Source organism: Tetrao urogallus (genome assembly GCF_951394365.1).
Source record: "Tetrao urogallus genome assembly, chromosome: 2".
Classification (NCBI taxonomy): Eukaryota; Metazoa; Chordata; class Aves; order Galliformes; family Phasianidae; genus Tetrao; species Tetrao urogallus.
Window position 1 is genome coordinate 57,256,680 of NC_136814.1, and position 26,762 is coordinate 57,283,441.

The following is a 26,762-nucleotide window of genomic DNA, read 5'->3' on the forward strand; positions in this document are numbered from 1 at the left end:
AAGTAAAATAATTTCTTCAGTATTTCTTAGAATTTGGATGCTCTTGGAGATCAGCCTCACTTACATAAAATAAAATGTTGGACTCCATAAATGCCTATCACTGAGGTAAGCCTTACTGTAGTGTTACTGTTGAAACTTTCAGGTCCATTTTATGGTTAAACAGGTAAGCACTATATAGTCTGTAAAAGAGTTCATTAATTGTGCATCCTATCACAGACAAAAATGCAAGGTCATATTAAGGAATCAGAACATGTTATAGAACTTGTTGTTATGATTTGCTGCAACAGTGAGGCTTTTTTCGGTAGCCAAGGCATTTAAACAAACATTTGTTGGCATTAGTGCGACTTACATGGCGTTAATGACGAGATTCCATATACAGCCCTCAAATGGTGGTATGTTTCTGAGAGGCGCAGTGTGAAACTGAGAAGAAGTACCCCCGACAAAGAGTTTCCTAACAGAGATGGGCTGGTCTGTTGGCAGTCTTTGAGACTGGACTTTGTCTTCATCTACTTGAACAATGAACATCCTGTGGGGGGGAAAAAAACCCAAACATTTAAAAGCAAAAAATACATATTCTGGTTATCACTTGTATTGGCATCACCATTTTGCATGCTCTATTTGTTCCTGCAGCAGCTATTACACTGAATGAACCCAAATGCTACAATTAGCGATTTACACTAAATGAATATTAACCCTTTAGGAGGTTTCCAGTTACTGCTGTGCTTCCTTGGTAGATCTCCAACAGAGCTTGGCAAAATGGTGCTGCGGAGATGCAGTAACATCAGCCTCTGGATGAACAGTAAGAAGTGGTTTGTAGTGTGACAGCAGTGAATGGCAGGAACCAAGCCTGCTGTACTGTGATGCTACACAGTCATACTGTGCTCAGTGGGATGGGAACAGCAGGGGGTTGCTTTTCATGCGGCTCCTTGTTTCTTGGTTTGTACAAGCTATTATATTCTTGCAGGGGGGCAAACAGCAGACTGCTCTGATTGCAGGAATTAACTGCAGATAAGCACTGTATGCTTCCTAGAAGATCTGTTGTTTTTTAAATTTCTTTTTTCCAAGGGAGATGGCAGAGCAGAATGTTTGATTCTTCATCACACACTGACGCAAGTGCTATAATTCACTCTCGTGGGTACAACATAGGCTACAAGTTAAAGGCAAAGCTGTCCCACAGAATACACTGCTAAGGGCCTAAAGAAGATAAACTGTAGGCTTCTGAAATCACAGTATCACTGGCTGATCTAGCAGAGCCAAGAAATGGGGAAAAATGAACAAACAAAATATATAAACATGAAGGTATGTATCACATTTACAAAGAAACCTGTTGAAGGGGAAAGAAAATGAAAGAGTAGTTTTCCAAGCCATAGGTTGCATATTCTGGAAAAGCAGTATTAACGTAAGTTCTGTGGAACCAACCTATAAAATAAGGTAAAGCACTGAGAGTAAAAAAAAAATAAAAATAAAATATTAACTGCTGTCTTTGAGGCCATTTGCTATTGAAAGATGGAACAATTTTTGAAGAGAATCTAGCTAAAGACGAGCGGAGTCATGAAGGTTGGATAATAACTTCAGTATGTTTGAATGTGAATATAAAATGTTATTTTACATAATTTCTTTATACTGTAGAATTATATTTAATTACTAATGTTGGATAGCAAAGGAGTATTGAAAATGTTGACTGAAATGAGATCCATTTTCATATGTAAAATACTTGACTTCGTTATTTAGGCAAGTCCTACACAGAACTGGATAGTTATTCAAGTACCTGAATTAAATAACTGACATACAGCATGAAAGCGTTTCAATTTTCTGATAAATGTTTGTGTGTTCGTTTGGTATGGAAAACAGTAGAGTCAGAAAGTTGTATATTTTACAGAGGATTGGAGGAAGTGCATATTAAGTGTTGTGAGGGATCTGAGGAATCTCTAGAATTTCCCCCAGATCCCTCAGCAATAGAAAGGGAAAGGTTTATCTAGGGTCAATAACTTAGGTTCTGTGAAATGTCCCAGGGAGGACTTTTCTCCCCAATGGCTTCAGAGGAAGAATAGGGAAGCAAGCCTGTCAGATCTTGAGTTATTCTTTGTGCTGCTGGATGGATAGTGATTGTTGACATCTTTGTCAGCTTACATACATTTTATCTTATCTTTAACCATTACCATAGTAAACATTTTGGCACCAAGTGGAACCATACAATAATGTGCATTAGTTGTCAAACAGTATCCTATAATTACTTTAGAAGAGAAATCAAATAGTTTATAATTACATGGGCAATTAGCTGTCTGGACAGTTTCAAATGACATCCCTCATATTTAATCAAATAAAGCTTGTGTTCACAGGGAGGAGGGTGCTAGTCTTAATTGATGTCTTTTCCCTCCATTTCAGCCTATAGAAACTTGTAAAGTTCAGACAAATTGTGTTGTAACAGAGCTACTTAAAAAAAAAAAAAAAGCCTTGATCATTCATCTAACAAGCATCATCACTGGGTGGTATTGTGTAGCAAATATGTCTTGATGTACTCTTACAGGTCAAGCTACTGTACTTACTATAGCACTGCTGGAAAGGATTATCTTTGTTGTTGAGAGCTTATTATTATCGTTACTGGATAATTGTGTTCTGTCACAGCAGCACGTAGTGTTTTGCCTAATGCAACTGTACATTTCTAAAGTAATTTTTTCTCTGAAGGAATTTGCAGTTTTATTATTTATGAGATTTAATAATACAAAAGAAATTGAGATTAAAAAATCATACTGACAAAAAAAAAAAAGCAGGTTACAGAGAGGATAGAGGTTACGGAAGGGCACCTGGGGACTACAGAAACCAAGCCTGTTGCTCAAGGAGGCCATGGTTTTACCAGGCATAGAGTGAAACCTAGCATTCAGTATGTTTGAGTAAGTCTCTTCAATTACATCTACCATGTTTTGTAACATGCTGGCTGTTACATTGCCTTTCTAATTTCTTTTTAACAAAGCAAGAAAGAACAATGTAGTACACAGTGCTCTAATCCTTTGGAGGTTGGTACAGTAAATGGCCACTGCAGCAAACTTGGAGCAAGGGTAATGTCAGGCCATAAATAACACTTGCTACTTCAGTACCACTGTTTCTAATTACTTCCTGAGTGATGAAGTAATAACAAGCATTTCTTATAACAGCTGAGAAAGGATAAAGTGAGCTAAAGTGAAATTCTGTTTGAAACAAAAAGGTCTGAAAAGGTGTGCAATGGCTTTCCAGCAATAAAAAACACTGCTATTAATCTCTTACTGTGCATCTTCAATGTTTTACCATATTTATCTGGGCACCATTGTGTATCCAACAATACATGGCTTTTCAAAAAAGTTACAACCTTGCTTTGTGGTATAATAAGTTTCCTGTCAGTACTAAATTCTGAAAAATTTGTATAAGGAAGGAATTACACCACAGTCTTTGGCCTGGTGGAAGCATTTGACTGGATTGCTGATGACACTGGTGCGTTCATTTTGTTAAATGATGTGTGCTGCATGTTCTGTAGCACTGCCAGGTTGTTACCCTTTAGATCTTTCTATCCTCACAGAGTGTGCTCTGCCATCATGAAACTTGACAGCTTCTGGTCTGATGGTGATCCTGTGGGGATCTTGGATTCCAGTAGAGATATGCACTTCCAGTCGACCTCTGTTCAGGAACACTGCATAGTAAGCCTGCAATGGACATGTTGGTATATGAAGGTAAGTTACATTTCAAAAGAGACAATTTTATTTAGTTTTACATTACTATGTATGCTTTATTTTCTTAAGTTTGTTTTTAATTCGTTCACTATAGTCAAAGTATTGGAATTACAGTTCTGCTGCTGCTGCCCCATTCAGACTCCATAGTATTTTCATAATGATGAATGAATGAGATTAGGCAATTCTGGAAAACCTCATCAGAAGAGTTAACTCTCTGCATACTTATTTGCAGGGTAGGAAGGAGACTCTGGACCTAAAATTATTCTGATTTTTGATGTTCCAAGGTGTGGATTTATACCTATCAAAATCTGAATAGCTTTGGTCTCAGAGTGAGTTCTGTATCGTTGGGCTGGGAAATCTCACTCACAGTTACTCTAGCAACCAATAACATGTTGTAGTGGATATCGGGGTCTAACCACCTACAGTTACTATAGCAATGTGTGTCATGCTCACTTCTGTGACCTGAAGAGCTGGATAATGATCAAGGAACCCATACTCTGAAGACAATGTCATGTGAACTAGTCTTAATAAAGAATTGTCCCTACAGCATATTCCTTCAGATCACTGGGGGCTCTGTCCCAAAGTAAGTATGAAGGAAAACAGTGAAATATCATTTCCCAAAAGAAAGAAGCCAAGTATTTTATCATCACTCTACTATGTCTATATATGATGTTTTTAATTAATCAAGACTTGAACAATTTCTAACATCCATCACTTTTCTACCAGTTAGCCATTTAGACTCTGCAGGCATTTTCTCTGAATAGATTGACTTTCTCCTCTTCAGAAAAAAATTATAGTGCAGATTAGTATTTTAATGGAGAAAGAAGATTGGAGCACTTCTGAATTACAGATCCCACAGTAATGATCCTAAGCACCAGGGGGCTTACACTGCGCTGCTCTTAGCCACTTGATTTTTTATTTTTTGTCTCAGTGAAAACAGAATGGTTGTTATGTGTGTCTATATGACCAGGAAGAAGAGATGTTTCCAGGTATAAATAGTGCACAAGTAGTACTCAGGATGAGGACTCAAATTCTCAAATACTTAAAAAAACATACAAAAACAACATGAGAGCATCTATATGAGATATGCTATAAACACACATGATAGAAAAACAAATCTATTGTTTAACAACAAGCAATAGATCACAGAATCATAGAATGGCCTAGGTCATGGGCAGTCACCAACCACTACTAGACTAGATCAGGCTGCCCAAAGCCACATCCAGCCTGGCCTTGAATGCCTCCAGGGATAGGGCATCCACAACCTCCTTTGGCAACCTGTTCCCATATGTCACCACTCTCTGAGTGGAAAATAGCTATCTTACTGTGACTCTTTATGAGAAAGGTAGGTTTTGTGGGTTTTGTTTTTTTTCAGCTGAGCTTCTATCAAATTTTCAATTAAAAAAAAAAAGGGTAATATTACAAAGGCTTTTTTCTCAATTATGGAATGTAACTGAAGTATAAAATATCAGCAGTGCCTTGGAACCAAACTGAATGGAAGAAATTCAGTACAACTGTGGGTTTTCTTTATCCTTTGCCTTGTACCTGTCCAGTCTGTCTGCGTTTTCTCTTCAAAGGGTCAGTTTTCCTTCCCGTGTTCCTGCGCTTTCTCCTGGGGGGAACAACTGTGCCACTTGAGCCAAATAAAATGATTCCAGACTCATTCTTGGTGCTGAAGGAGAGGTTGATTTCTGTGCCCACATCAAAGGAGACAGGCGGCATTTCCACAAAGCCTTGCTTGGGGAAACTGACTGTATAAATATTCTGTAGAAGAGGACAGAAAAGTTGGATTAAAAACAGTGTATGAACAAAGAGAAACATTTACTAAATAAAATTTAACTAAAACTATGGAAATATAACTAGGGTGAAGAGGTGGAAAGTAAAAAAAAGAAAATTAAGAAATTTACTTTTCAAAATATTGTGCAAACATTATCTGTTTACATCTGCTACATGAGAATAGTTCTTGAGTTTGTTCTTATTGAAATGCAAAGCTCTAATCTGAGTTTGGAATATCCTCCCACATTAAAAATATCTGCTCAGAGGTGTTTTGATTTTATTTTTTTGTAATATGAATGTTTTCCATGCAGTTAATACAGTAGTATTTTGCTTTCAAATCAGTACCCGTGATAGCAGTATCTAATGTGAACACAAACTAGATTCTATTATTCTTCAAACTTGCTTGGAAAATACTCTCCATTACTCAATCAAAGTACTTCACTATAATTCCTTCACTAAGCAGCACTGACTTCTTGATGACCCAGGCTTGTAGATGAAGCATTTGCTGCTTCTGTCCCAACTCTTTTTGATGCCACTAGCACCATTTAAAGAGTGGAGTATGTTATCAAATAATAAATTGATGCATACTCCTGAAAATTTTCTGTAATTTCTGTCAATTCTTGCACTCTATCATCCGGGTAAGACTAGCCTATGTAAACAATCATTTTCATAAAAATAATTCACCTTTTTTTTCAGTACAATAGAGTTATTTTCATATGTAGAGATAAAAGAGCACACCAGATAAAATAATTGTTTAATTTTACTGTTCTTTGAAATCCCACAACGTTTATGTAATTAATCTAGTCTTTTTGTATGCTATAACTTGACATACCTTAAATTATCCTACACAATCGGTTTTGCATATTTAGAACATTTTAATCCTTCTATAAAATGTTTAATCCAATCAGTTTTCAAGCTCTGAAACCTCAAGGGTTTAAAAAAAATGAAAGCAACAATCACCAGATCTTTTTAAGACTCGCAGAAACAGAAGAAAATGAATACAGGTATATTTACTTTTTTTGCCAAGAAATAATCTAAAATTGATGAAAACAAATATGAAATTCTAAAGAATTTTTTTGCTGAACTGCAATAAGTTGCTAAAGAATTTGAACTATGTGGTTGTTCACAGTTCAGCTTTACCATTGTTAAACATTTTAGAAAATCCTACATTGTGTAGACAGTTTTATCTCAGCTGTCCAAGAACAATATCCAAGAAGTAGGGATCTGGAAAACTGGCTTACATGCTAATCAAACTCATCCATCTTTCTCTTAAATATACCAGTACTGACGTTCACATTAGATCAATATATGCAACTAAACACATCTTGCAGAATTAAGATGTTTTGTCCTAAAATTAGAAACCAGAAAGCATTTATATCTATTAAGACCAAAATATATTGAAGTCCTACTAACCTCCAATGTACATCCTTTGGTTAGGCCAACAAAATCAGGACTACTCAATATATTATACGGAGTCCTCGAAATTTCTATCTCTTTGAGGCAACCTGTGTATTTCTTTAAGTTTACTTCAGGTCTAAAAAAAATTCAAAAGTACAATCTATTTTCAAAACCAGACTTTAGTGAACACGTAGATACATGCAGTTTTTTGAGATGTACAGATGCTTGATTTTTGTTTTTAATTGCACACAGACAGACAAACAAATACATCTTGCTTTCTACCAACTTTCCACACAAAAAATGTTTATCACTTATCAAAGGTGTAACAGAGGATTCATTGCCTTTGTCAACAGACCCTTCTTTTGTTTCTTCCTTAGTAAAGGAGTGCTGTCACATTAAGTGTTCAAGTGCAATAAGCTAAGGCAAAAATAGATGAGAGAAGCAATACTGAAAACGATAACAATGAGGAGAAACCTTGACTGGAACAAAGATGTTTCATTCATCTTTATGCATGCTAGATGTTAATGAAAGAAACTTTTGTAGTATACAACAGTTTTGGAGGAAGTATTTGCCAAGGTGTGAAATAAATTTCATTCAATATTTTTCATGCTTTAGGAATCTTCTTTTATGTTCATGTGGACTGACATTAGGTTTCTTTATATTTTGAGTATCTTTCCTATGAACACTGCTGTATACTGATTTGAAACATAGGAAACACTTGATTTTCTCAAGCAGGTAATGAAAATAAAACACTTGGGTTTGTTATAGAACCTGATTACCCATCCAAAGCATAAAACATTATGATAGAATTGCAAATTTCCAGGTTTTGACTCATCAGCTGGAAGAAATGAGAAAGCCCCTCAAAGTTGCACCAAGACTTGTATGCTTGAGTGCAAAAATCTGATCTGCAGATTGCAGGCCTGGGAAAACCAGAGAGAGACCATAATTGCTGGCAAGTTCTGAACCAGGTTTGCACAAAGAAAAGCCTTACAAAGGAGATTAAGGAAAAACAACTGTCATTTATACCATGAGACAAAGAAGCACTAGTTAATTTTGCTTACAATATTATAGTCACCCATGAGTGCTGTCAGTTTAATAGAATATCTGAATAATATGAACAGCTCAAAGAAAGAAAAATGAATTTGGAAGATTAACAAGGAGTAAAGACTGACGAGACAAAAGGAACAACTCAGCTCTCTAAAAGGGAAGAAAAATTTTAAACAATTGTTAATTCCAAAATTAAACCATTTTGCACAGATATTGTGTAGCTGCGTGTTTTGGTACTGAAAGCCATTCTTTGCATTATAGCCATCCTAGCAAGCGCAGTGTATTTTCTTGCAAACTTGCAGCCCTTATGTGACTCAAACAATCTGTCTTACTGAAATAATCCTTATTCTTCTATATTCACAACCATGTAAGTAAGTTTTGCTCATCTTTCTTTCATTTGCTGCTGTTTCCCAGCAGCAAAACCCATTTGCTGTGTCCCTGTGAACAATGCCCATACTCTCCCTGTCATTGCCATTCAGTCCTGTCCAGTTCTAGGCTGCTCTCATGCTGTCTGGTTACAGGCAGCTGCTGTAATTGCTGCTTATAATTCCTAACCCATAGGAACTCTATATCCTTTTAAACATCTAATACTTGCTTCATGCTTTTTTAACACTTTTTTATTTTGTTCCCCTCCAAAACATACAAAACAAGGCACAAGTTCATTCAGACCTCAGATTATTATCATTATTTTTTGTGCCAAACTAGTATCATTTTCAAGTGATGACAAGAAAAGATACTGGAGCATGGGAATCTAGCTTTCTTTGCAAGAGTGTAATTCTTGGATTGTGGTAGGGAAATTATATATTTCTAAATCAGGCCAGGAATAAAGCTGCAAGACAGAGTCAAGTTTGATTCTTCTCTGAAAACTCAAAACAAAACTAGTAGAAGCAAATTCCTGCAAACTGAAATTACAGTAAAAATCAGGTGACATCCTCAATCATTTCCCTAGCTCTTAAACTCAGAAGTGGTAAATTTAACAAAAGTCTGCACGTAGCTTTCATACCCTCCACACAGTAATTAATTCACAGCCTTGGAGTGCATTGCTCCCTTGCTGACCCTAGACAATGCTGCTCTCATAAGCTAGAGATCTTAAACTTGGAAATACAGCTTGCTATAGCTTTGCCTCCAATGCATACCAGGGTAATAAACAAACAAAGTTGAATTAAGCAGCTGTGTGAAGAAAACAGAAGTTATTTGTGTAGATGTGGGCACAGCATGTAACATGGCAGCGTTAAGCACTTGGAAGCAGCTTTGCTTGTTGCAGCAGGAGCAACTTGCTGAATTAACAGCCTTAGCATAACAGCTGGTATAAATACTACCCACACGCTGCTACTGCATAGCTGCTTCTGCTTTCAAGCTACACTTACTAGACATGCAAGTCATGCAAGTAATCTGATTATTTTTACCTTGCTTTCATACTATGATGAGAAAGAAAGACAAAAAAAAAAATCAAAATTATGTTAATTATAACTAATAACACTTATTAACAAAGTTCAAAATATTTCAAAATGAAGTAGATATGTAAACAATATATAATGGATAATAAGATTCTATATACACTGTCAGTGTATGGTAATTAGCAAGGTTATTCTGCGAACAAATACCTAAAAATGTAGTACATCAAAAATCTTTCATAGTTAATTGCTGTATTTGGTCATGAATAAAAAGCAAATAATGTAAAAGAATTTGGCAGAACTGACACAGAATGACAATTACAAAGTTGGGGGATGCAGAATCTATTGTTCATAGCAGTAGTCCCAGTAGACTGCCACAGTCACTTTTTCACTGTTTTTGACTCTAATTTACCATAACATCCATCTTGCACCAATGACTGATGAATCGTAGCTGTAGGCAAAATGGTTACCAAAGGTCCAAGTAATTGCTGTACGCTGATTTTCTGAGCAAACACAAAAAATTTGCCAAAATGCAATTGCTCTAGACATTTTATTATGTGCTGGTGTGATTTCACAACTACATAATGTAGTGTTAAATCTCCTGAGTAAAATAGCTTACATCTTAGTACTGCTGGATGATTTGACATCAGAGGCTAGCTGTTAATCCAATAAATTAACAAATATGTCCATTCTTTCAGTTGCAGAACAGCCTGTAGACTAATTACAACAGTTCTTGTGCAGAAGACAACTTCAAGGCTGTCATACCACGTAGCTAAAAGTGACATAGATTAATGAGTTTGTTTCTGTGTTGCTCATCTGTTCATTGTAGCACAAAATTCTTCTGTTCCTGTCACTGCAAAACTGCTGAATATTCATTTGAAACTTAAAAACTATTTAAAAACATGTAATACTAAATTCAAGTATCTCTTATCTAGTTACTTTAGTTTAGTTTATTAAAGTTTGTCAACAATAATATGCAATTTAAAAAAAAAATAATGGGAATTTTATTGGAGTAAAAGTTCAGGTTCAGGCATTTAAAATGAAAAGGTGGTCATATTTAAGTCTACTTAATATTATGTATATCAAAAGGAATTTTAGGAGTTTATGTCTACAAACTTATTTCTATAAATAACATAAATTCTTTCTATAGAGAATATTTTTAGATGTATTCCAAAGGAGTAGGCAGGTGCTAGAACAGGCTGCCCACAGAGGTAGTGGAGACACTATCCCTAGAGTTGTTCAAGAAACGTTTAGCTGTTGTACAGAGGGACATGGTTTAGCAGGAAATATTGGTGATAGGTGGATGGTTGGACTGGATGATCATAGTGGTCTTTTACAACTCTTTTTTTTTTTGATCTAATTTTTTATTTTTTTTATTTTTTGATAAATTTTATAATTTTTTATTTTTTGATCTGGTGCATTTTTGTGTGGTACCTATAGCAAGCCTGTTTAACTAGAAATGTGTACTAATTTAACAGTAAATCCACAAGGAATAATTTTGTACTCATGCACATGTTAAACACTCATGCTTAATTTTTATGCAGCTATGGAGGTGTTTCTGTATGGTTGGAGTAATAAATTCTATTCATCAATTAAGAAAATAGACTTAAAAGAAAGCCAGCTACATCATGATTCTGCACAGCATCTGAAAGCTGTATAGCATATAAAAATCTATTTGCACTGTATTTGTGTAATGAGCTGTGAGTAGCATTGAAATGCACAAGTGATGAAGTGTTGGTCTGGCAGTATAGAGTACATTGGGAATCTACCATTTACTTACTGCAAATGTATTTGATAAATGGATACAGGTGATAGGATTACACTGCATTTATATTCCCAAAGGTGAAGAAATTGGCTTGAGTCATGTTACCTTAGGTTTCTAAGAGTCGGCAATCCACCAAAATATATTTTCTCATGCCCTTTTAAGTTGAGTCCAAAGTGGCTGCCTGTAGAGGTTGTTGCTATGGTCTCTTCTTCATTGGTGTCTATGTCTACAATTGATATGTTGGCTGGAAGAGATATAAGATTCGTTTCAAAACATCAGAAATTAAAAATGATATCTTAGCTAAAATAAATAAAATAAATAAAAAAGAATAAATAATTAGAGGATTTGCAAGAGAAGGAAGATGTAAAGAGAGTCATATTTTGAAGTTAAGGCACTGCATTTCCCAATTTTTGTCAGTTAAATTCAGGGGGAGAGACCCACACTTTCCTCTGTTTCCATAACAACCTCAACAGCTATAGCAATTCTGTATCCTTTAGTTATTTATATTTTCCAAACCAATGTCAGTTTGGTATTTGTGTCAGTGCAATTTGGAACTAACATTTCAGGACAAAATCAAGACAGAAGAGATAATTTTACATTTAATTTGTGATTTCAATCCACAATTTGATACATGTGCAGGATGTTTTAGAGTACAATTTTTTTAAGGATTATCATGATATGCCTAAGAGATTTGTCATCCATCACTCTAAACCATTTTCAATGCAAAGCACTCAGTTGCTGACATGTTTAATCTCAATCTGAAGTCACAAATGGACTGCAAGATAAACTATATACAACCATTATACTTAAATGATTATTTCATCCACATTTTCAATGTGTGGATTAATACAAAATTTAAGGTTCAGTGAGAGAGACACGGCACACTGAGAAGTGATGAATAGCCTCCAAGGAAGAAGGGAACATTATCCTATAGGGATGCAAAGAAAGGGTTATTTTATTCTTTCATCCTTCCTGCTTTCCTTCTTTCTTCCATTCTTCTTTTTTTCTTTAGGCAGCTAAATGGAAGAGATTAATTCTAATCTAATCTAAGCTACTGGTGGACAGAGCCTTTAAAGAGAGAAGAAAGTCGGAATGCCAAACCAAACTACCCAGTTTTCAGGAGTAAAAGAATTGAATGGGGAATAGACTTCTCTTCTGTCTCTTATAGTAGACAGACTAAGCATAATTTTCATTTCTATACCAATAAATTCTATACAAACATATAATGTGTTTGAATGATATGAAGAAATTACAATTGTGTGACATGGTGTTTTATCTTAATATTTTCTGAGTTAAATATGGATTAAGAGAACAATACATCTTCTAAATCTGTGGAAAATCTATAGGTGAGAGCTCCAAGTCATTCTGACAACTGGCCTGGCTCACAGGTCCACATCATCCAAGTGGCAAGAGTGAGTCTGTGTTGGAGATGTGAAGGCCAGCCTGAAAGCTGGCAATGTAGGGATCAGAGGAGAAAGACCATTTCTCAGCACCCTTTGGGACCCAGGAGATTCAGAGGGCAAGACGACTTTAGCAGTACAAAAGCACTGAGTGTGCCACATGAATTTGGCTCAGGGAAGATTTCACCAGTGCCATAAATAGATTACAACAACAACAGACTTTTGTCAGCCAGCATTTTTTGTGTCCTATCAAATGCCACCACTTCACATTTTGCATAAGTAATAGGTTAATGAGTCACTAGCAGTCTTGAAGACATTACAAGTTGCTTCCATGCAGATTCACAGCACTCTGTAGTTATTAGGGAATTTAAGATGACTGCTGTGTTTGTCTGTTGGGATACTGTACTGTCAATATTTAAACCACTGCTTTGGGATATGCTGAGTATGAAAGGACTGTACAGCAAAAATGCTATTGCTGTCCTCACAAAAATCATGCAGGTCTTTTATTAATTTGAACATCAGTGAACTGATGAAAAAGCTTCTCTATTTCTCCATTCAGAAGCTTTGTAGAATGTAATTTACACAGCTGTAAAGCAGAATTATGTGTGAAAATTAAGCTATCTGTGTCAAAATAATATCATAAAAGGTCTTTTTGATGCTGCAGCCACTCGAGTGCATTTCAGTGCACCTGTAAGCTAAGCAAAAGGAGTTGCTAAACCACTAGAATTTCATAATTTCAGCAGTTTCAGAAATATCCTCCCCCCCCCGATCAGATGCTTAGCTGTACAAAATAAGGAACTGGGAAACCCGTATTAACACCACAGGAGCTCACCGTGCTTCTGAATTCTTGATAGAGTAAAAGACTTCCATCTGCCATCATTATGATTTTGGTTGCTGATAACAGAAGCTGTACCTGAACCCAGATCATAGCTGACTTTTATACGCCCACCGCTGAGTTCTACACTCATGAAATCCTTCTGTTAATAAAAAGGATTAGATATACATATATATTAGATATACAAATTACAATTCTTGTTCATTTTGATAAGATGTATATTATATTAAGTAAATGTTTTTTTTTCCTAAATGGCAGCATACAACTTTCTACAAGCTTTAAAAAAATCTATTTAGGTCTTTACTGCCCAGGACTGTAATGCATGAAAGTATGCTGCTGTCAGCAAGTTCTTTTTTCCCCCTCTTTTCCCCTTTGGATTGATGATTTAGTTGGAATTTTGCTAATTTAGCTGGATATTTTTGCTGAAATGTTGGACTAGATGATCTCCAGAGTTCCCTTCCTACCCGTATAATTCCATAACTAATAATAATGTATTTACTACAAATCTCTGCTAGATTTAAACTTGCAAGAAAACAACAGCAAAGATGGTAAAATGGGACTGTTTACCAGGGATTCCAAAGAGCCATATAGAGCTATAAATTCTTTTTCTCATCAACCACTGATAACAGTACTTAAGCCATAACTGATATGTCTGACTGGAGCAGTGGTATACACTTTAGTATCTACAGAGAAAGAGCTGGTAGATTACAAGGAGAAAAACAAATAGCCAGGGGACTGGATAGCCTGAAAGGCATTAAGCAAGTAATAGTGGAACTAAAGCTCCGGACATGAGCATATCAGAGACATACCAACTTTAGAAGTTTAATAATCATTTTGCTCATGGCTAGTTCCACATATGAGCGGGTATAGAGGGATTGAAAATACTTTACTACTGTGTGCTGAACACTTGTGCAAAACTGAGAAAAATGTTGCATGTGAACACAGCCCTTTGTTCTAGATGTTTACATATGCTATTTTTACATATGCTATCTGTGTACCACTAGAAAGCGCATTCTCGGTGTTTTCATATTGTGGGACCATATTTTAAGATGTAAACTGTACCGGGCCCCCCTACTTTCCAGATACCAGTGTTTTTCCATAAGTTCAGCTAAATAATTTTTTCATAGAAAAATAACGTATATTAATTATCCAAAATAATTACACAATCTCAAATAATTACCCTAATTATACTTCTAATATGCAATTATAAAATTAATTATAACAACATAAGTACTTCATTATCATAGTGTTATATTTTAGTAAAATCCATCAGAAGAAATGAGGCAGCACCCTCCTCCTCAGTAATTCCAGCAATTCTGATGATCTTTCCCCAAATGCAGGAATCTGAAGTAACACTCGCTTGTCCTGTATTGACTGCTCCATAATTCTTCAAGACATCACTGAGGACTGCTGTTTGTGACTGACCCATATAATATGATAAGGAAAGATAGACAAAGAAAGGACTGCTTTCCAAGTCAGACTTGCCAATCGATTTAGACGAGAGATGCTGAAATCAAGTTACTCCTGTTTCCCAAGAGGATGAGGCCAGACATTTTTATTAAAAACTTTTCTCATTATCCACACATATTTGCATAAATAAAAATCCCATGTAGCTTTCATAACTAATATTTTTGGTTTTTATTTTAGCAGTAAAAGGCACCCAGAGTGCTACACTAAATTCCTATTTGTGTTCACGATATGATGAGTTAAGCCATTGCAAAGATGGCTTGAAACCTCTAAGTAGCGTGGAGGTTCATTGCTCTTACCAAGTCTTCAGTAGCAAGATACATCAGCAGGGCATTGGATGAGAAGGTCCTGAATTTGAACATGACTGTGGAAATATTAGGGTTCCAGCGGATTGGGCGGCTCACTACAGCATAGCTGTCACCATCAAACTGGACTGTTCCTTCACCATCTGCCACCTGTGGGCTGAAAAGGGGCAATTCTAACTATTTTTCTTTGCCATGTGAAATTAAAAGGGAAAAAAACATGGAGGTGGAGAAGGAGAGCAGAGCAGGGGAGCAAGAAGATGCCTTTTGGGAGTCTTCCTGAACTTGGTTTGATTTTGTATCAAACTCACATTCTAAGTGGGGCTACCAGGTCAGCTCCACTGATGTTCAGCAAGAAAGCACTACTGGGAAGAAGACAGAAAAGTAATCTGTTGAATACATCTTGTGGACTATAGCTGGTCATTATGCAATCCTCATTATAAAATAACATTCTTGTAGTAAACCTTGGTTTTGTTACTGTTAGGGACTTTACACCTTCTGAAGGGCCCCAGACTGAAAACCCTGTAAACTGTGATTCTTTGCTACAAACTTTGCAAGAGGAGAAGCATCAGTCCCTCTCATTACAGAAAAGATGAGGCTGTGAGATTGTTTAATATGATTTTTATGATAGACTCTTGACCTTCTGTCACACAGATCAGATAGCTGGATGACAGCAATCTTTTGGTTTAATAACAAACAAATAGAGTCGAACAAGAGACCTACATGTGGAATACTGGCTAGGAGAATGTTTCTCACTTAACTTGGCACACATAAAAGGATGTTGAACACAGTCCTCTTGCCCTACATAACTACATTTAACAGTTAGCTTTTTCAAATAGATTTTGCAGGAGAACTGGATTCTTTCTGAAACAAGAAAATTAGGTCAAGGTAAAAGTGAGATTTTAATACAGTTTTCTACGAATTTCAAGTCTAGCCTTCTTTTTTTTTAAATCTTCCTCCCACCTACTCTACTCCAAGCAAGGAGATCTACACTATCACTAATGAATGAGAAAATTAAATTTAGGCAGAAACACTTATAAAGTTTAGATCTCTCTACTAGGACTTGCTTGGAGCTGAGACATACACATCATCACGCTCCGTAAGTTTTAACCTAAGCATCAAGGGCCTACATTTATAGTCAAGAAAATCCTCCAGCATTTCCAAAGTTCACAACTGGAATTTCCATCATTTTGAAAGGGCAAAGCCTTAGCAGACGTTTCAAACTAGGCTGCTCAATTGAATACAAGTCTACTTTTAAGTTCTCTGACTGAGTCTACAGTGACTTTGCTTAATGCAGCGAGAGCTCTACACTATATATTGGCACTGCTAAATTTGCTAAAAACCAGGAGTATCTAACAGGACAATACTGCTTTTATGCAATATGTCATGGTAAAGGCCATAAACTGGGAAGTGAGAGACTCATAATTATTCCTTAAATGAAAATCTATGGAATAGTCTCAGGTACATCTGTATGGGGGCTTTCAGCAGTGCTGCTTTTGATGCTGAATCATGGTACAGAAAAGTATCTCAGTGGAAAAGAGGAAGGAAATGGGTCACAACCCTTAAAGTACAAAGACACACCAGAAAGGTCCCTCTTTTTTGAGAAAGGAAACCACTTTCCCTTTTGGTGTCTCTGCTCACTACACTGGTGGCTGTGAAAGCTGCACTGACGCACCTCACTCTTCCCTGTTCTGTATGATGACCCACAACTGCAAAATGCAGTTATTGTGCCAGACTTTGTCCCAGTGTGGATCTCACCATCCCTCACGTTTTCACTAACCTTGGCCACTAGCTAGGTGGAGTCTTTGCTTCATAGCACCATTACACCATTTGAACTCTGTTAATATACTTACCACTTTTTAATGCAGATTGTATGCTTCTCTTGTTGACATAATTTCAACATAACTTCATATTTCCCACAACTCAGCTTTCTGAGCTGTCTACTGGAATTTGTTAGTTGCTGCAGAATTTCTCGCTGTTTACAACAGACAACAGCATCCCACAGACAGGCTTAGAAAGGAGCAATATGTTACCTACCTGACAGCACACCCTTTGCAGTCACCTTCTATATCCCTGAAATTCCACAGTCCTATGGGTTTGCTGTCTAGGAAGGTTTCACCCATACAGCCAGTGAAAGTGGTGACTCTTACAGCATCTGATTTCTGTAAGAGAAAACACAATCACTGTTAGAACTCAGTTTGAAGTTATTTACTGTATGTGAAAGCGAAGCAAGTACAAAGAGAACAAATACCAGAAGATGTTTCTTATTATCTCACATATCAAGATTAATATGTAATCCTCTAGATCACATATTTAATCCTCTAGAACAATTGAACGACAAAAAGGTGAGATAAGTTTTGTATCAGTCAAGATGGAAAAGCTCATTTAATTGAGACTTAGGCCTATGCAGAATGATCCCTGAAGAATGGGGAACTGCCCAGGCTTTCACATCACATCACCTGCTTCCCAGCCATCTGGAGAACTGCTTGCTTGCGCTAGCAAGTAAGTCCAGCAGTCCAGCCTCTTTTTGAGGTCTACCTGTGTTTTCATTTGAGATATCATGGAAAGAGCTATGGAAACTTGCCCACTGTACAACCAGCAAAATTCACCTGCTCTTAATTCTCAAAAGCCTGGAATTTGAGTATCCAAACTAAAAAACTGAATATGTGAGCTCAGCTGGCTACACCTCTAAAGGTCATGCTGAGTTTTGGATGCAGAAAAATGTGCAGATAGCAAAGCAATTTTAACTTAAAATGCATCAAAACTCATTAGGTTAGGGTCATACACATTGGGTGAGGTTCATTTGATCATAACATGGTGCTATGATCAGATAGGTAATATATGATTGTACACAGAGTACTTATCTCAGAATGATCTTTCTAAAAATACCTGGCTTCATTTAAATATCACTTCATCAATACAAACTGATTGAAAAACTATTTACTTAGCTATTTAAGATAGACAAGCACCTGCTGTTTTCCATACAGCAATTATGAATATTAAGACCTTGCAAGAGAATATGAAGAAGTGCAACTTAAAAATATTACAGCAAAAGTATGACTCAAAAGACTTAATGTTCTGATGATATTTCTTGGGATAATTGGGAAGGTTTTAATTAGCAACAAGAGGAACTTAATGTCAGTTCTGAGAAATTCATGACATGTGAGTATCATAGTCTTCAACTCAAGTCAAATGAAAGATGTTTTTAAAAACTGAAAGTGAGCATTCTTCAGGTCAGTGACCTTGACAAACATCCAAAACACAGTTTTAAACAAAATTCTTAGTTAAAAACAATTTTTTGTGAACATGACAACTGATGATTTTTTTTTTAAAGTAAATATCATTTATTCAGACTGTGTCTGAGCAGAGCAAGTCTGATAATGTTTAAAACCCTAGATAGGAAATATTCCAGTCGCCTTGAATGTACAATACACTGTCTCCTATCTCTGCCCTTCTCTTTATTTACCCGGGGAGAAAAATTATGATAGTTTTCTCAAGTTGGAAAAAAACTTAAGAAATCTCTAGAAAACATCTGGAAAATTCTTACTGAGTTTGAAAACCACTGCTCAGGCATCAGATTTTCTGTAGCTTCCATAATTTCTGTTCAGGTTCAGTACTTCACCTCACACTTCATTCTAAAACTGTCTTATAGTATGTCTTATGTCTTATGTCTTATATATGTGCTCAGTAAACGTGCTTATTACCCACTTCTGCCTCACTGTCTAACTAAGAGAAAAATCAAAAACATTTAGGAAAGAATTTAGGTTTAAATTAGGTTTTCATTCCAGGCCCTTTTGTCTATCCCAATAGATCAAGAGGCCTTAAACTCTTTTTGCTCTTGAAATTCTTTGCTATTCTTCTATTTCTAACTTTTTCTTAAGTACACACTCCATCATTAAGCAGTTCTTTGTAATCGAGTGTTATTTAAACAATGTTAGCATTTAAATAAAAACCCCAAATAATTACAAATAACATTAAAAAATAAAAATGAAATAACAAGCACTAGATAAAATATTACACATTTTAAAACTCAAACTAAATTAAATGAGATCACCTTTGTGGTGACATTTTATTAGAGTGATTGGTGTGAGCTTTGGGACCTGGTTACTCAAATACTAGATATGATCTCTGTTTACACCTTTGTCTCACTTCTGCCATCAGGCTACAATACTAAGAGCACTTTATTTAACAATAAGAAACTTGTAAAAATGAAAAATGACATCCAGGAAAACATACATTATTATTAGTCCAATGTAATAACTTTGCCATTGAAATTAGGACCAGGCATGAGACTAATTTATGCCATGACAATCTATGCCATGTGATATCTCCTATTCTCTGGATTTTTAAAGTAACCATAAGAATATTTTTCAAAGTAGAATTCAAGGTCAAAGCTCTGAGAGCCAGCATTAAACACATAAACGTATATAAATGGTGCAATTACATTTCAGCACTTGCCCAACATGTGCTCGGAACTTGCAAGTGAAATCAAAAACAAAGTGTGGTTAAGCACTGGCATAGGCTCCCCAGGGAGGTGGTTGAGTCACCATCCCTGGATGGTGTTGAAAAGCTGTTTGGATGTAGTGCTCAGGGACATGATTTAGTGGAGGGTTGTTAGAGTTAGGGTAGTACGGTTGCATTGCAATTGGACTTGATGATCTTTGGGGTCTTTTCCAACCTGAGCAATTCTATGATTCTAAAATTCAAATAAGGTTTGGGTTTAAGTTAGCATTTGAGTTTGAAGTTTCACAACTCCTTCAGTGGATCAACCAAAGAAAACAGTCCAAAAACTATACATCACTTAATTTCTACAGTCTTAAAACAGTCAAAAACAACCAAACTCTCAAGTTTTTTCCTAAATGTGGAATGATGAAAGGGTTTTCTTAATCACAGTTCTGGCACTTAGAATTGGTACATGGGCCAGTCTTCCTGAGCCAGCAGTCACTGCAGACTGCATTTACACATTTCAGTGGGATAGGCAGAAAGAACCCTACAGCCTTTATGGACTTGTGTTTTTTTGATCTTTGGGCCATTGCACAGCACTGCAAGCACAGAACAGTGTTAATTTTGCTCAGTGGAATATTTATTCCACTGAGTCATTATGGCAAGTAAAAAACACAATATAATGCCAATACAAATACATTTGTATTTACAGCAGTAGAAATTTATGTTTATCAAACACAGAAAAAAAAAAAAAAGAAGAAAAGAAAGAAAACAAAGAATAATTATTAGGCCTGGGATATTGTGGGATATAAACCAACCCTCTCCAGTTTATTTCCATTGCCTCTGCACACGCAAATCAAGGCACAGAGCCCATTAAGCTAGTGAGAACATTCTTGTTTTGTAAGGGTCACTGTTCTCTACAGTTTAGAGCCACTTTTAGTAAATGATGATTCAGTAATTGTAAAAATACATTTGAAGAGTTCTTGTTTATGGCAGAAAGCAGACACCTTTAGCTGCTTCTAGACAGAAAGCCTACATGTTCTTAATAATATCTCAAGAGCACAAATACTACTAAAGCACCTCCAACAATGACACAAGCATACTAAAGCTTACTATTTTTAGTGTAAGTAGTAATGGAATACAGTAGTGCCATACAGTACATTACCTTTATTTTTCCAGTTAAACCTCCAACAAACAGCACGGCATTAGCATCTACATCCAAAATGGTATATCCAGGTGGCGAGACACCACTGAAAGTGGCTGGCACAATGCTGGCTTTGGGGCCATCCAGTGCTCGCACTGATATAGTGCCATTTTTCCCAGTCCTAGACATTTTAACAAAATAAGCACAGTTTCAGTAAACCATAGTTAAATATGGTAAGTAGTCTGTTTTAGATGGCATCTTTTAATAGAGGCATGTATTACTGATCTGGTTATGTTCCATGCTGATGCAGGCTAACAAACTCTTAGACTTGTGTAATTTAAAGAGAACTTCTTTTCATCACCTCAATATTTTTTTAGCACACAATTCAATAGTCAGATGAAGTGGAACATTCACTGAAACAAGAAAATTGTTTGTTTGTTTGTTTTTTTTTTAATTAATATTGTAACAAAACTAGTCTTGACTACTTGTTTCCTGATGTTACAAATGAGGTAGGCAAAGATTCAAATTATATTGTGAAATTTCTAAGGTTTACTGGGTTACATTTGCTCCGCAATGAATATCATGCAACAAGCTTCACTGGGGTGCACAGAATTTGTTCTTTATGTACTGGAGTTCCCTGGTTGTTTAACAGATTGGCACAAACCTCACTGAATTTAAAGGTGTTACTTTACCATCCTCTCTAAACCAAATGAAATATTGATAATAACAGTAAAAGAATCCACCATTAGTTAATAGTTGATAATAATTAATTTACCATTAATTAACAGCAGCAGTTTCTTTTTTGCTCCTTAGGTTGTTATACTAGTATAGCAAGTGGTATGGAAAGAATTTTTACTAGTCTTTGTCAACAGAAGGAATGAAATGTGGAGAGAGGTGACTCCTCCTAGTTGTTCAGGTATATTAAAATGTATTTCAGAGAAAACTTTGGAAGATTTTGAATAATTTTATTCTTTCCGAAGTAATTTTCTTAGTATTTTACTACCGTACAGCAGTATGGATAACAGTTTTTATTCAGAAGTAAACTATTAGGCATTTATGGCCACGTAAATGCCAGTGATTCCTCTCCCTCTCATATAGATGAACCAGAATCACCACACTTTTTTTTTTTTTTTTTTTTCTTTTTTTAAATGAGGCCATCACATAATTGTAGAAATGAGTAAAACTGAATGCGACTCAAATCCTGTCATGTGCAGATGAGGGACCGAGTATGTTTATTAATGTGGTGGAGGAGTGGCAGGGAGATGAGAATGACCATGTATTGTGGATTTATGGATAACTTTGGAAATTGCTGCTTCAATTCATTTTTAATAGGATCTCTAATTTCACATAACCACAGGCATGTTAATTTGGAAATTCACAGCATGAACATCTGGTCTTGCAACCTAAACCAGCACTGAGATACTCAGCATTAAAGAGAAATTTTAAAACACATTTACTTGATAATTAATGCAGAAATACTCTGCATTAAATAACACTTATTTTCTTTTTCCATATCAGTTTGTGATGAGTGTATACCTGTCCAGAGGAACTGTACTTTTTTTAGACAACCTATTGTATTTTGTTGGCTATTTGCCTTACGTTCTAAAAATTACTTACTACATGTTTGCAGGCTAACTAAACAGCATTTCTCCCAGAAAACACATTTTACATTTGTATTTTTGTCAAAGGTGTCAGGAGGAAGGATTTTAAATAAAAATAATAACATTTATCAAAAATTTTCCACAAGTAGTTTTCTAGACTAAGAGCCGCACGCCCATCCTACCAAGATACTGCCAAGTAACAGCTGAAAAGAAGGAAAAAACAACCAACCAAAACACACATTGATTTTCTGAAGTCCTGGACTTTGTTGCATGTAAAGATGCTTTTTTTTTTTTCCTTTTTTTTTTTTTTTTTCCCCTAATTAGAAAAAAAAAAAGACAGGCTTGGTGTGTTGAGGTAACAAGAAAATTTAAAGTTAAGCGCATACCTTTCAGGAAGAACTGTCATTTCTATTAAATGCAACTTTACTTGAAGAACTCATATTTAGTGTGTTAACTGAGGCTACTGAATGAGTTAAAACTAAACATTATTTATTTCTGGATTTAGAGATTCAGAAAGTCTAATAATTATTCCTGCATTTAGAAAGTTTACTGGACCAAGGCTTTAGAGAATGGAAAAAAATTAGAAAACTATGCATTTATGTCTAGAAATCTCTTTAACAATTCATTTAGCTCAGAATCTGTCAGCCTCATCCAGAGTAAACTGAGAGTCTTCTTGTGAAATGACATCTCACTGGAAATAAGTCATTTAAAGCCAAAAAAAAACCCCCCAAAAAAAAAGAAAAAAAAGAAGAAAAAAAAAATGTTAGCTGTCACATGTCTGTTTTGATAAATTTACCCTGAACTGTGAAGCAAGGTTGAAAAGTAATTTTGAGGGTTTCCATTCAATGGGGAATGTTTTTGTAGATCTATGCCATCTTGCCTGCCCTAGAGATAGGGATATCAAAGCTTTCAATGTGAAAACCATATATTTGCAGAAAAATACTGGAGATTTTCAATTACTTCTAGCTTGATTTGGTAACTCAAGAGATCATATAGATGGGAGTTCCAGGGAATCCAGGGAATCTCCTAGTGATATTTGGGGTATGTAAATGCATAGTTACTCCCAACCATTTAAAAGCAGTGGGGTCAAACAATTCACATTCTTCTAATTAAATTTTTTTTGGTTGGAAATTCTTTTAATGACAATTATTTTAACTTTTATTCCAAAATCAATGGAATGTTAAGTAGATAGCATTCTATGTGGCAGAAGTTTCTTTTTTTTCCAGGTTCATTAATAAAATAAGGTTTATTTTTATTATTATTCACGTTTATTAATAAATCCCTATAAAGGGCTTCAAAACATAGTTCTCAATGTAGTAATTGTTGGAAGACTTTAACAGTTACTAGCGGCTCCTATTAAACTGAAATCACGACTCCAGTGGTTCTAGTTTAAAAACATTCAAACGCAATAACATTGAAGGGACTGAGCAGACTGACACTTTTTAGGGTGCCTAATATGTTACAAGTAGCATGGGTGTCTTTCATCTTCAAACAGATGGAAATGCTAACTACAGAGTCTCTTTCATAAATAATTCTCTCTTACTTAGGGAGGACAATTGAGCTTGAAGAAAGAAGTTGGCTAACTTGGCAGCAAAAAGACATTGGTATCTGATGCATGACAAGTCATCAGATTAGAAGATACTACTTTTGTGGTAGTCAATTCAAGATGAACTGTTGGGTTAAAGATATATCAGCACTTTGGTGGCTGATCGTCTGATACATTTGCACAATACCACGTATGCAGGATTTGCGCTTTAGGAGATGCATGATACAATTGAGATGACTTCTGCAAGTTATCAACATTAGATTACAAAATACCATGAAGAAATATCTGCTCCTTGATACCTGAACTACAAAGAAAACCATTACTAGAAAGTATGGTTTAGATTTGCCTTAGTAGTTTATGATTGAATTCTTGCTGAGCTGAGCTGGATATGCTTAGTGAGAATTTGTGATTCATCTGTCCTTTCCAAGGAAGGGAATTGTTTAAACTCTACCATTAATAATGGTAATATTTAAAATGTGCTTAATTAAAATCACAACTAATCAGATCCAGCTCCTAACAGGCCTGCTGACATCAAGTGACATTGTTCCACTGATCAAGAGTGACTCAAAAATACTCTAATATATATTTGACTGTTCCACAAAATTGACTCTGCGTGTTTCAAACCTGCTTCTAATCTTTTTGTCACAAACTGTTTATGTCATATTTTCCTTCATTAATTGATACTTCAGTTGATTGCAGTCTTTTAATGTCAATCAGATTCATCTCTGTAAGAAGGTACATAACTGTAAGTAGCTGTTAAGTTCTTGTGCAATCAAAGTAAAGGGAATTGCTCATTCCATAGGCAAATGGTACATTGAATGAATAAATACATTTTACTTCAATTCCATACACATAAAAATTTAAAGATTTCCATGATGGCCTCTGTATATATGATAAAATGCACAGAATTAGTGTACTTGAAATAAAAAGACAAGAAACATAAAAAGCTTCTATGGAAAACAGATGCAGTAGTTAATAAATTGGTCTTAGCAGATGGGAAATTTTGGCCTGGTGGTTAACTGAATTGAACATCCCTGATCATCACTTAACAGTCAGCTGTTTCATATTTAGATTTCAATCCATAAGTTGAATGATTTTGAGGCTTTCACGGCCTCTGAGCAACACATCTCTTTATAAGCCCTTTTGAGATTCTTAGTTAAAACCTGCTATCAGTCTTTAAAGCTATCATATTTACATAGTTAAATCTACCATTGCAAACACGTTTCAATGCCTGTCATCATTGAAATGTGAGGCAAAATTTAGCAAGGCCAGAATTTCCCCATGGCCTTTCTGACCTCTCCTCCACTCTAAGTGGATGTCCTGCCATCTGGCAGCTCTGTCAGTTTGCTGGAAAAGTAGCTGGAACTGAGAAGAAATTTAGAGAACAAAAAGATAGAATGTAATGAGTAAAACTCTTCAACAGCTTATGAAGAAGAGTTATCAAATGGACTAAAATATTCGAAGTCAGAAAATCTTCAGCAGGGCACGTAATTAATGAAGTCTGCCTTAGGAATATAAAACTAGTCCCGAGTTCTTCATCTCGATCCCACAAATCCAACTAATGCCTTTGCATGTAATTCTCCTGAATTGTGCAGCTGTAATTGTTCCAAATTGCTGATCCAGCAGTTTGTTTAAAACTAATGGCATGCACATCCTGTGTATCTAGAACAAATAACTTAATAGGCACTGTGCATTTGTAGAATGTGTGAATTTTTAGACCATATCCTGGCCCATATTCTGCTGAAGCGGCTTTATTGTAAATAGAAGTCTGGCATTACTGTGTCATGAAGCTATTTTAGTATGCACAATATGAAGTGATGAAGATTTCAACTATTCCTATCATAACCAAGCTTGTATTTCACAAGCAACGAGGTTTCATTAAGCCAGCTACTAGAGAAAGTGCCATGATTTTATTTCTTTCTCTGTCCTGAATGTCTGATTTCTGTGATTTCGCTAAATTATTTAAACTGGATGCCATTTTCTTCTCTCAGAGCTATGGATGTATCTGGATTACAATTTTTCTTTTCCCTTTCTTCTTTCTCTCAGTGTATGACTGTACTATCATTTCTACATTTAATACTAGGTGAAATATAACATGTAAGGATGCAAAAGGATTATTCAGCTTTCATCAGATTGCAATATAGACAACGTTATCTAATTTGCTAGGAGAGTAATTCAAGAGGAAAAGATAATGGATATAAAGTTCCATAATCCTTATGCTGTAATTATTAAACTGTATGTTACATGCAATTTAAATGGAAAATACAAAATTCAAAAAACTAATTTGAAAACTGAATATCAAATTATCTATTTATCTAAAGTTCAAAAGCATTCAGCAACTGGACTGAAATACGAAACATATTGAGAATATTCTATCCTTGATTTTTCATAAGCTGTACCTTTTTTAACATCTCTAGTTTGAAGAGATATTCTGGCTATGGAAACGGCATTTTGAGTAAGAATCAAGATACTGGTGTATGACAGGCCTTTCATTTGCAGTACTGCAAGACCAGAAATTCAGAAATGGTGCTACTCTTTGAAATTCAAGATGAAAAGAATAGCAGTTATCTGTCTGAATGCCAAAACCTGTAACTAATTTTTAAAGGATGCTAGTTGAAGAAGAGAATTCATAAAGCTGAAATGAAAGGTAGAAAGGAGGGAGTATAAGCAGTCATGGATTGCTGATGCATGAGGGAAAATATGTGATGAAATTATATTCTTGAAGCAGAACAATTCACATTTCAATAGTAATTGCAGCGTATTCACTTTTGGTATTATTGGATGTAGGTTCAAAACCTTCCACTAAACCAGCCTACAATTGCTTATGATATTACCTTGCATTAAAAATAGATGTTTTAAACACAGCAAACACTTCTATAAACCTGAGATGTACAAACCTGAGATGAGGACAAATGTGAAGTCTGCAGAGTTGCATGCATCAGT

General features: G+C 35.6%; 1 protein-coding gene across 1 annotated transcript in view; it reads right to left on the reverse strand.

Annotated features, from left to right (window-relative positions):
• Positions 1-26,762, reverse strand: part of LAMA2 (laminin subunit alpha 2) — a gene marked incomplete at both ends in the record, with an annotated part of 330,653 nt that overhangs the window by 14,152 nt on the left and 289,739 nt on the right. Inside the window, 10 exons of the mRNA XM_079532443.1 lie at positions 350-526; positions 3,526-3,674; positions 5,247-5,465; positions 6,891-7,011; positions 9,329-9,340; positions 11,187-11,325; positions 13,314-13,458; positions 15,083-15,245; positions 17,123-17,247; positions 20,694-20,853. Coding sequence (XP_079388569.1) covers positions 350-526; positions 3,526-3,674; positions 5,247-5,465; positions 6,891-7,011; positions 9,329-9,340; positions 11,187-11,325; positions 13,314-13,458; positions 15,083-15,245; positions 17,123-17,247; positions 20,694-20,853 — 1,410 coding nt within the window. The remainder of the gene's footprint in view (positions 1-349; positions 527-3,525; positions 3,675-5,246; positions 5,466-6,890; positions 7,012-9,328; positions 9,341-11,186; positions 11,326-13,313; positions 13,459-15,082; positions 15,246-17,122; positions 17,248-20,693; positions 20,854-26,762) is intronic.